The following is a 12,272-nucleotide window of genomic DNA, read 5'->3' as shown; positions in this document are numbered from 1 at the left end:
AAAAATAGTTATCCGTGGCTAAGTAAAGAAATAAAGCAAAGTATACGACTAAAAAGAAAGTTATATAAGGTAGCTAAATCTAGTGGGAAGATTGAAGATCGAGAAGCTTTTAAAGATCAGCAGCAAATAACAAAAAGATTGATTAAGAAGGGGAAGATAGATTATGAAAGTAAATTGGCAAAAAACATAAAAGCAGATAGTAAGAGTTTTTATAGTTACATGAAAAGAAAAAGGGTGTCTAAAGTAAATGTTGGTCCCCGAGAAGATGAGACCGGGAAATTAATGGTAGGGGACATGGAGATGGCGGAAACGCTGAACAAATATTTTGTATCAGTTTTTACAGTAGAGGACACTCAAAATATCCCAACACTGGATAAACAGGGGGCTCTAGGGGGAGAGAAGCTAACTACGATTCAAATCACCAAGGAAATGGTACTTGATAAATTAATGGGACTGAAGGTGGATAAATCCCCTGGACCGGATGGCTTGCATCCTAGGGTCTTAAGGGAAGTGGCGGTCGGGATTGTGGATGCATTAGTGATAATTTTTCAAAACTCGCTGGACTCGGCAATGGTCCCAGCAAATTGGAAAAATGCTAATGTAACTCCTTTATTTAAAAAGGGCAATAGACAGAAGGCTGGGAATTACAGGCCAGTTAGCCTAACATCTGTGGTTGGCAAAATGTTGGAATCGATAATTAAGGAAACAGTAACAGGGCATTTGGATAAACATAGCTTAATAGGACAAAGTCAGCATGGCTTTACAAAAGGGAAGTCATGTTTGACCAATTTGTTGGGAGTTCTTTGAGGACATAACATATAGGGTAGATAAAGGGGAACCAGTGGATGTGGTGTATTTGGACTTCCAAAAGGCATTTGACAAGGTGCCACACCAAAGATTATTACTTAAAGTAAAAAATCATGGGATTGGGGATAATATTCTGGCATGGGTGGAGGATTGGCTTTCTAACAGAAAACAGAGAGTTGGGATAAATGGTTTATTCTCAGACTGGCAGTTGGTGACTAGTGGTGTTCCGCAGGGGTCGGTGTTGGGACCCCAACTCTTTACAATCTATATTAATGATTTGGAGAAAGGGACTAAGTGCAACGTATCGAAGTTTGCTGATGACACAAAGATGGGAGGGAGTGTAATGAGTGCGGAGGACATTGAAACCCTGCAGGGGGACATAGATAGGCTGAGTGATTGGGCAGACATTTGGCAGATGAAATATAATACTGACAAGTGTGAGGTCTTGCACTTTGGCAGGAAAAATAATAGAGCAAGTTATTATCTAAATGGAGAGAAACTGGAAAGTGCTTCTGTGCAAAGGGATCTGGGGGTCCTGGTGCTGGAAACACAAACAGTTAGTATGCAAGTGCAGCAGGTGGTCAAGAAGGCCAATGGAATGCTGGCTTTTATTGCTAGGGAGATGGAGTATAAGAACAGGGAGGTCTTACTGCAGTTGTACCGGGTATTGGTGAGACCACACCTGGAGTACTGTGTGCAGTTCTGGTGTCCATATTTAAGAAAGGACATACTGGCTCTCGAGGCAGTGCAGAGAAGGTTCACTAGGTTAATTCCAGGGATGGGTGGGTTGATGTATGATGAGAGGTTGAGTAGATTGGGACTCTACTCATTGGGGTTCCGAAGAATGAGAGGCGATCTTATTGAAACATATAAGATTGTGAAGGGGCTTTATCGGGTGGATGCGGGGAGAATGTTCCCAATGATGGGTGAAACTAGGACTAGGGGGCATAATCTTAAAATAAGGGGATGTCATTCCAGGACTGAGATGAAGAGAAATTTCTTCACTCAGAGGGTAGTGGGGCTGTGGAATTTACTGCCCCAGAGAGCTGTGGAAGCTACTACACTCAATAAATTCAAAACGGAGATAGACATTTTCCTGGATAAAAATGGCATTAGGGGATACGGTGAGCGAGCAGGTAAGTGGACATGAGGCTAGGTTTAGATCAGCCATGTGATCTCCTGGACCAGTTTTCGATAGCCTGGATGGGTCGGAGTGGAATTTTCCAGATTTTTTCTCCTCAATTGGCAAATCGTTTTTTTTTTCCCCGGGTGATCACATGGGTTTGGGCGGGATGATTAATAAAATAAAATGGGCGGCATGGTGCCCTGTTGGTTGGCACTGTTGCCTTGTGGGATTCGGTGAAAACTAGAGTTAAGATTGGATCAGCCATGGTCTTGTTGAATGGCAGAGCAGACTTGAGGGGCCGATTGGCCTACTCCTGCTCCTATCTCTTATGTTCTTATGTTATGTTCTTTCCCCAGCTCCCTTCAACTAACCCCTACCTTGATTCCTTTACTGCCAAAGAACATTTTTAGATTAAATACACGGTTTAATTAGAATTGTTACAGCTTTATACTTATACTGAAAGGTAACATCTAAAGATTGAAGATTCAGGTTTATTTATCACATGTACATCAAAACATACAGAGAAATGCAACACACACAAAATGCTGGAAGAACTCAACTGGCCAGGCAGCATCTATGGAAAGGAGTTCAGTTGACATTTTGGGCTGAGACTCTTCATCAGGACACTCTTATCCACAGATGCTGCCTGGTGTTCTGTGCTCCTCCAGCATTTGTGTGTGTTGCTTGGATTTCCAGCTTCTGCAGATTTTCTCTTACAATGTTGTTTGTGTCAACACCAGCTAACCCGAGGGTGTGCTGGGGGCCACCCGCATGTTGCACTATACATTCCAGTGGCTACATTGCATGTCCTCAATGCCTGACAGTTTTAGCAAAGGAGCTTTACCAAGATAAAGATTTTGTCATTTCTTGATGAGGTACCACTTGAATAGTAAAACAAAATTCAGGCCTTTGCTAAGTTATCCAAATACTAATAGTTATTATAATTACATAGACAAACTGATTTGTTCCTCCATACTAAGACACTACTTAATTCAGAGGGCATAAGGAGAGGGTGAACAAACTTGAATTGTCTTCTTTGAAGCAGCAAAGCTGAGGGGAGGTTTATAACATTCCGAGAGGCACAGACAGTGTAGACAGACAATATCTTTCTCCCCAAAGGTTGAAAGGTCTAATACAAGGACAAGCATTTAAGCTGAGAGGGGGAAAGTTCAAAGGAGATGTGCAAGACAAGTTTTTCTTTGACACAGAGAGTGGTGGGTAGCTGGAACGTCCTGGCAGAAGTAAGTATGATAGAGACTTTCAAGAGGTTCTTGGACAGACACATGAACGTGCAGAGAAGTGAGAGATATGGATTTTGTGTTGATAGACGGGATTAGTTTGGCATAACAATGCCTGTTTCTTTACAGTACATTTCTGTATGTTCAATGATCAACAATCAGCACTTCACTATCAATTAACTATTTCCTGAGTAATGCTAATTGCAGTAAAGTTGTATCAGAAAATGACAAAAAACTGTGTAGCATCCTTCCATAAAATGCCAGAGAGGTGGGTTAATATCTGTCCTTGTATTTAATAATGGGATATCACTTGGGTTCAAGCAGAAAGTTAGAAATCAGAAGCTGATAAGTGAATTACTAGTTAAACCAATTAGACTGTTACCTATCCAACTAGGTGACCCAGTGTCAAAGGGCCAAATGACAGGTTTTATCGAAGGCACATGCACCCAGTCTTGGGAATAATCATGGAATGAATCTGGAGCTGTGTCTCCAGCAGGGTTGTGGACGTTCCTGCCCGAGGAGCACAACTTCTGAAGTCTTACCACTGAGAACTACAGCCCACGAGTTGATAAAGCTATGCCTTGGCCACATTCTGCTTTGTTGGTGACCAGTTATGAGGTTCATGTTAGAAATTCCCTCCTGTATTTTCTCCACCACATAAAATAGCTTTGCTGGCACTAAATGTGCAGGAAGTGCCATTTCTAGCTCTGGTCATTTTTGGTTCTAGAGTACAATGAATGCCATTTCTATCACATGTCATTGGTTCTAGAGTATAATGAATGCCATTTCTAGCACAGGACATCCTTCGTTCTAGAGTATAATGAGTGCCATTTCTACCACTGGCCATTGGTTCTAGAGTATAATTGCTGTCATTTCTAGCACATGTCATTGGTTCTAGAGTATAATAAACACCATTTCTATAACTGGTCATTCTCAGTTCTAGACTACAATGAATGCCATTTCTAGCACAGGACACTCTTTGTTCTAGAGTGTAATGAATGCCATTTCTAGCACTGGTCATTCTCAGTTCTAGAACACAACGAATACCATTTCTAGCAGTGGTTACTCAGAATCAGGTTCATTATCACCGGCATGTTATTATCACCTGCTTAACTTAGAAACAGCATTTCAGTGCAATACATAATATAGAAGGAAAAAACATTAAAATATATATATAAATAAATTAATCAATTGCAGTATACATGTATTGAATAGATTAAAAAACTTGCTAAAACAGAAATAATATATATTAAAATACTAAAGTAGCATTCACGGGTTCAATGTCCATTTAGGAATCAGATGGCAGAGTACATTGTACTTGGTTCTGGAGTACAATAAATGTGATTACTATGACATTTCTCTCACCTGTAGATTAACGTTGCAATTATATTCACACAGCGCACGTACCACGTCCGTGAAGCCCTTGTTTACAGCAATGTGCAGAGAGGAACACGTTGAGCCATTTAGCAGGTTGACATTCGCCCCTTTGCTGAGCAGTAGCCGGGCCACCTCAGGCTGGTTTCTGTAGCAAAGAGCCAAAAATACTGACAGCATCTGCCTTGCCAACCCACACAGACCAGGAGGAAACAAAACCCACAGACTCCAGACAGCCACTGGGCTACCAGATCACATGGGACTGCAGATGCTGGAATGTGAAGCAACTACCAATCTGCAGCAGGGACTCAGAGGGCCAAGCAACATCAGTTAGCTTTGCATCAGTCCCAATGCCATGTTCCAACTGGAAACATCGACAATTCCTTTCTCTCCCATCGATGCTGCTCAACCTGCTGAGTTCCTGAGCAAAGATGCCTCATTAGCTGTGGGGTCACTTCCAGAGCACTCTCTACACCTACCTACGGATGCTGATTCCCATGACAAGGAGTTGCAGATTGAGTAATGTTCTCAGGTGCACAAGGCCCAGGCATGTGGAAAGGATGGTGCAGAACCTGGGAATTGCATTCACTACTGGTCACCCCATACAAGAAGGATGTTGGGGCTTTGGAGAGTGTGCAGAAGAGATTTACCAGGATTCTGCCTGGATTAGAGAGCATGTGCTATAACAAGAGTTTGCACAAATGTGGGTTTTTTTTCTGGAGTGGCAGGGGCTGAGGGGAGATTTGATAGAGATTTATAGGATTAAGAGAGGCATAGATAGAGTAGACAGACAGTACCTTTTCCCGAGAGTCGAAAAGTCCAATACCTGAGGGCATGCATTTAAGGTGAGGGGATAACTTCAAAGGAGATAAGCTGCAAGTTTCTTTTTTAAAACAGGGTGGTGGGTGACAGAATGTGCTGCCTGGGGTGGTGGTGGAGACAAGACGCTCAATGTTCAGAGAATTGAGAGATGTAGACAATGTGTAGACAGAAGAGATTAAGTTAGTTGGGTATTTAATTACTAATTTGGTTCAGCAACAACATTGTGCGATGACGAGGATGTACCTGTGCTGTACTATTTAATGTTCCATGGCCCTTCCTTTGCAATGTCTGACACAGCAGAGAGCACAGGAAGAGTTTGAGAGTGGGTCATCTGGTGAAACACAGGATTGGGACTGGACATTGATACTGAGTGACAGTAATGTTCAGTAATGACAGATAAAGGCAGAGCTGAGCTTATGAAAGATTGACCATGTTAACTGGCTCAGACTGGGTGGGCCTGTTAACTCATGTTACATCAGTTATTAGTCAGAAACCCAGTAGGTTAGGCAGCACCTGAGAGGAGAAGGACAGAGCTAATACTTGATCAGAAGTGGAAACAGTGACCTCTGATTAAAGGGTTTTGAGCTGACAAGTTTACTCCCTGTCTTTCCCACTTATACTGGCTGAGCTGAATTCAGCATCTGCAGCCTTTGTTTCCTATGTCCATTAATCCCAAACTGATAACGACCCTCCCAGCATAACGTATGGGTACCCCAGGTTAGGGGAATGAAAGGCAATCTCTGTGTAGCATTTAATATTGTGCGGGCCAGTGGGGTAGATGTAAAGAGGGCCCCCGGGGCAGTCATAACCTCTGCTGGGACCTGTACCTCTGCACTGATCTGTCTCCCGCCACAACTCTGGGGGAGTGGAACTGAATAGGGAAAGCCAAGTGTAGCAAAAGAATGCAAAGATACACTCTCTTAGGAAATCTATACTCCAGACATGGCTTCACAAAGACCCTGTACATTTGTAATAAAAATACTTTTTTCTTGCACTCAACGCCTCACTTATTGAAGGAAACAACATTAGATGATGGGGCCTACATATTCCTGATGAAGGGTCTCAGCCCGAAACGTCGACTGTACTTCTTCCTATGGATGCTGCCTGGCCTGCTGCGTTCCACTAGCATTTTGTGTGTGTTGCTCTTCGTTTTTAGAGTCATGTGTACCCAAAACCCAGACCCCTCTTATCCACCAACAATTCCCAGCCTGGCGCCATTTAAATAATCGTCTGCCTCTCTAGCTTTTTTGCTCACAGAGTGGACCACTTCACTTTCATCCACAATCTACTGTGTATTTTCCCATGCACTCAGCTTTGAAATGTCTGAATTGCCTCTAAGCAATTTTGAATCCTCCTCACAACCCGACAATTTTTTTGCAACCAGTGAACTTGGCAAATATACGTTCAGCTCCTCTGCCGATCACTGCTGTCAACGGTGAATAGCTAGGTCCAAGCGCTTACACACAGGCTCTCCAAGAATTATCATCTGTCATTATTTCCATGGCAACCTCTCTAGTACGACTTCTAGTGAGACATTGCTTTGTTGAAGTGTTTGGGTGTCAACTGTAAAACCGTACATTTTCCAGAAAAGATGAAGTGATGAATGATGCAGCTGTAACTGTGAGTGGTACAGGGAGGGGGGGGGGCAGGGTGAGAACCTCTGCCCCACAACACCAGCGACCTGTGTTCCACCCTGACCTTGGGCTGATTGTGAGGATTTTGCACGTTCTCTCTGGGGCCATGTGGGTTTTCACCAACAGTCCAACAGGATGCTGGCTGCTCGGTCAGCTAACTGCTGTGAATTACATGTTAGTGTAGGCGGTAGTCTGAGAATCAGGGTGGAATTCGTTGGTGGTGTTGAATTAGACTGTGAAATTGTTATTTCCTTTGCAGTTTAACATTCCTGTGCCTGCTTGTACTTTATATAATTTCCAATATATATGCAACGGTTCAGTGTGTCCCCGTTACAGTTCTTTGTATTATTCTGGAAGCTTCTTTGGACTTGCATTATTTGAACAGGGCCTCTCTGATTGATTAACTCTTATCCTCAACTGTTGAATGGAACGTCTGTTATCTATGGTATAAGAAGAGCAGAGCACTTTGCTTCACCATCGTTTCTCCTTAGACTGCTACTACTCTATCTTCCCAATCTCTTTGTTTTCTTAGTGTTTAGCAACAAATTTTACGTCTCGTTGTTGATTTCCAAAAGACCCCTGGATCAAAAACATAACTCAACAATGGGCATCTGAGAGAGGATAGATTACTGGGCAGCAATGGAGGGGAGGGGGAATGGGACTGATGGGAGCCGGTGTACAGTAAAGGGGTCAAATGGTCACCTTCTATGGTGAAATGGGCCCTGCAATCCCAGTAGGTGTGGGAATTTAGAATTTGATGCTGTTGAAATGGCTTATATTTTGGACAATTTCAAATTGTATACTCCGCATCTACTGCACAATCCTCCCTCTTTTCCTCAATACCTAGACAGGGAGCTGTCCACAAACCCTGGGCTCATCCATCCAGTAAGATCTCACTCTGTGACACCAGGGAGGTGATGTGAAGCTTGTCAATGCGTTGGCAATTTAAAAATCCACAGGCAGTCAACATTTTTTAAAAAACATATAATGAGAGGCTCAAGTTTGTAAGTGACTTTACCAAGTGAGGAGAGATCCAGTCCAGACCAGTATGTTACCAAGGAAGTATTTCTCCTACCCAAATGATGCATAATGTAGTGCTGTGTCGCCATCTTCATCGTGAACCTCAAGCTTTGCGTTGGACTGGAGGAGGATATTCACTACCTCGAGGTGTCCCTGGTGAGCAGCCACCTGCAGGGCAGTCTTGCCCTGATTCTTAATGTCAACCTGCACAACAAAGTGATGGTTAATTGACCGCCAGGATAAGCTTTTGAGCCAATATCTCTGCAGTGGGCTACACTCTGTGTGTCAGCAGCCCAGAGAGTGGACTCAGGAAAGAACCTATAGGAACTTCGACATGGCAGCAATTATTTCTGAGCCAGCTTTTCATCGGCAGAAGAGGACAGTTAATGTTGTTCAAATACTTAGTTATGGCAATAGAGATAAACCGAGTGACGACAGGCCACTGAGCCTCATCTCTGGGATAGGGAAACTACTGGAGAAGGTCCTAAGGAATAGGATTCATGGGCATTTGGAAAGGCAGGGAAAATTTGCTTGGCTTTGTGCGGGAGACAACAAACTGTAACTTAATCTGAGTGAGAGTTTTTGAGGAGGTAATTGAGAAGATTGGTGAATGCTTGCATAGCAGACGGGTCCAGAAGGTTAAGGTACAAGGCAAGTTGGCTAATTAGCTTGGTGATCGGAAGCTTGGGGTAGCGGTAGCCAGTGGTATACCACAGAGACTGACGCTGTGACTTTTGTCATTTGCTGTGTACTTTAATAGTTTAGCTATGAAAGTAGGAAATATGATTAGTAAGTTTGCATTAGTCACATAGGTCAGTGATATTCAGATTCAGATTCATATACTTAACACATGCACATGTGTAGTGAACTGCACTGGTGGCATTAACAACCAACACATCCTAAGTGTATGCTGGGGGAAGCCTACAAGTGTTGCCTCAATTCTGGTGCCACAATGCTCAGCAGAACAACACAGAACACATCGTGGATTTGAATGTAAAAGAACATATGCTTCACTACAGTAACACAGTGTTAATCTATAGGCAGGGTGTCCATCAGACCACTGACAGATGGATAATCCTGGGACATAATATTGGGGTAGGACATACACAGTAAATGGTAGGGCACTAACGAATGCTGATAACTCTTAGCAATCATACTAATTATATCTCCCACATTTGGAGTCCATAATTCCCTGGCAGTGACAGTGGAGGTAAGTAGGAGGCAAGCAGCATTTGGCAGGCTTCCCTTCGTAGGCTGGGACACTAAATACAAGAGTCGCATGTTAGATTGCAACTTTACAATTACTGGTTCCACCCCAGTGGTCAGAACATTGCTGCCTAATGTGCAAAAAAACCCCAATCACATCACAGGTTAAGGGTGAAAGGTGAAATGTTTAATGGGAACCTGAGGGGGAACTTCTAAACTCAGAGGGTGGTGAGAGTGTGGAACAAGCTGCCAGCAGAAGTGGAGGGTGTGAGTTCGAGTTCAACAGTTAAGAGAAGTTTGGATAGGTACATGAGTGGGAGAATATAGATGCTATGGTCCAGATGCAGGTCGATGGGTCTAGTTCAGCATGGACTAGATAGAGTGAAGGGCCTGTCCTTGTGCTGTGTTCTCTGACTCCATCTGTTTAGAAGTGGCTCAGAAATGATCCATGGGGATGTCATCGGGACTAGGGGACTTGAGAGAGTCAGGCTATGCTGGGACTGCTTTCCCTGGGGTGGAGGAGACTGAAGGTTGGTATTGTAGAAGAATGCAAAGTTATGAAGGGCTTAGCTAAGGTCACAGTCATTTTCATCTCAGAGTAGGGGGAGGGGTATAAGATCGGAGGGCATTTGTTTAGTGTGAGAAGAGAAAGGTTTAGAGGAGACCTGAGGGGCAAGTTTTCCACACAGAAGTTGGTGGGGGTGTGGAAGAAGCTGCCAGGTAAAGTGGTGGAGGCAGTTACAATCACAATGTTTGCCAGGCATTTGGACAGGTACGTGGATAGAAGGAAGGTAAATGGGATCCACTCAGGTACACAATTTCATTGGAGTGAAAAAGTTTGGCAGAAAGGCCTGTTGCTGTATTGTATATGTCCATGACTCTCTGAGTGCACTTGGGAGTATTTATGCAGTTCTGGTCACTAAACCATTGGAAGGATGTAGTTCATTGGAGGGAGTGTAGAGGGAACCCATTGGGATGTGGACTGGATGGGCGGCTTTTAGTCAGATAGGCTCAGCTTGTTTTCTTGGTAACAAAGAGGTTGTAGGGTGAGCTGACAGATGTTTCTGGAAGTCATAGATAGTGAAGATAGTCAGAATTGTGTCCCCATGGTAGGGTATCAAAAACCAGAGGGCAATGCTTTAAGGAGAGAGGAGAGTGTTTAAGGGGGATCTGCATTATAGATATTTTTGATACAGAGAGTGGTTGATATCTGGTAGGCACTGACTTGTCAGATGCAATTACTACATTGAAGAGACATTCAGACATGTACTTCATGCCACTTAAAAGCTTCTACCTCCAAGCAGTTAATCTGATTAATCATTCTAGTTCTTTATGTTTTATATATTTTTTTATTCTTTATAACTGTTGAATGTTGTTTTTTATTGCATGTCGCATCCTGACTAACCCACCACAGCAAATTCCCAATGCATGTGAATGCATATGGTGAATAAAGTTGATTAGTAATCCTTGAGTAAGCATGGTCTCGACTAGGAGTTCCCAACCTGGGGTCCACAGACCCCTTGCTTAATGTGATTGGTCCACAGCATAGAAAAGGTTGGTCCTAATGTGGGAAATGGAATTAGTGTGAATGGATAATACGGTCTGCATGGGTGAGATGGGCCAAAGGGCCTATTTCTGTGCTGTACCACTCAGAGACTCTGGAACAAATGATCATTTCCTGCAAAATAGAATGGTGCTTGGCAGATGGAGGAATCAGCTATATAAAAGTGCACACTTGCCTTTTCCGGATACTTCTGCAATAAATCGCGAACTTTTGCGGTATTCCCATGAGCTGCTTCAATTACAATCCGCCCAGGATTATCCTGCTCGGTTGACTGCGACAGTAGTTTTTCTAGGATAGAGATGACTGTGCCTACAGTACAGAGAGAAAATAATTCTTACTGCTTTCTGCCAGAATGTGGGTGTTCCCCACTGCAATTCCAAGAAAGCATTTGACTCCTCTGAGCTTCAGAAACAAACATACTAGTGTCAAATTCAAACCAGTTTAAAAACATTTCCAAACAGCTCCTCAATATCAGAAAAGGAACACTAAAGTGGCATGGAATGGGGTCACACTAGGCTGGTATAAAACCCTGAGCTCTGAGAGCCTGTTGTCGATGGCAGCCAGGAATTGTGAATGACACAACAGGCTGCAGATGCAAGGTGCAAACTGATATCTCCCTCTCCTGGTACTCACTTTGCAGCCTGCACGACAGGAATGGTGGGGAGGGGGAGGGGGAGCGTGAGGGCAAAGCAATAGAGAGAAAGAAAACAGTGTTGAAGCGAGGGGGCACTGTATGCACAAAGCTATCATTCACATCTATAAAAATGCAGAAACGTTGATGATGTGAGGGAATTCATGCCCATTTTTACCTCTCTCTATTGATGGTTTGAGAGCCTAGGTGGCTGGAGAAATTGAATAATTATTCTCTCCTCTCTGTAAGCTGCTCTGTTTTCCTTTATATATCTCTCAGTTTGATGTTTTGTCCAAAAAAAACATCTCCCCAACATCATAGCAAATGACACCCCTCGTCAGGCTGGCAATACCTAATCCCCAACCCCTGAAAATTGCAGCACCCTCTTCACCAATGCTGCATCCCCCAACACTGAACTGAGAACCAGACCAGAGCCTTATGCTCAAGCCTCTGGTGTGGGGGTGAATACCCCCCTCTAAGGGAAGGGGTACACCAGGAGCAGGTTTACTGTGGGTGGGGGGAAATGTGGTTAAGCATGGCCACAGCTAGAACAAGTACCATTGGAGATAGTATTCTCACTTTACCTTGTTTCACTATGCACAACAAGCAGCTTGTGGTGACAATGGGTGGGCTCTCTCAGGTGTCAAGTCAAGTCATGTCAAGTCAAGTCAAGTCACTTTCTCTTGTCATTTCGACCATAACTGCTGGTAGAGTACACAGTAAAAATGAGACAACGTTTTTCAGGACCATGGTGTTACATGACACAGTACAAAAACTAGACTGAACAACGTAAAAAACAACACAGAGAAAAAAACACAACTACACTAGACTACAGACCTACCCAGGACTG

General features: G+C 43.5%; 1 protein-coding gene across 5 annotated transcripts in view; it reads right to left on the bottom strand.

Moving 5' to 3' along the window:
- The window catches only part of mib2 (MIB E3 ubiquitin protein ligase 2), a 249,551-nt gene that overhangs the window by 25,565 nt on the left and 211,714 nt on the right, over positions 1 to 12,272 (bottom strand). For all 5 annotated transcript variants that reach the window (XM_059952408.1, XM_059952405.1, XM_059952403.1 and 2 more), the window contains 3 exons: positions 10,967 to 11,100; positions 8,077 to 8,225; positions 4,537 to 4,693 (listed from right to left, as the gene is read on the bottom strand). In XM_059952408.1, the coding sequence (XP_059808391.1) occupies positions 4,537 to 4,693; positions 8,077 to 8,225; positions 10,967 to 11,100 (440 nt within the window). The remainder of the gene's footprint in view (positions 1 to 4,536; positions 4,694 to 8,076; positions 8,226 to 10,966; positions 11,101 to 12,272) is intronic.

This window comes from Hypanus sabinus, chromosome 27 (assembly GCF_030144855.1).
Source record: "Hypanus sabinus isolate sHypSab1 chromosome 27, sHypSab1.hap1, whole genome shotgun sequence".
NCBI classification, from domain to species: Eukaryota; Metazoa; Chordata; class Chondrichthyes; order Myliobatiformes; family Dasyatidae; genus Hypanus; species Hypanus sabinus.
Note: the sequence above shows the minus strand (reverse complement) of the source record. Positions and strands in the feature narration are given on the sequence as shown.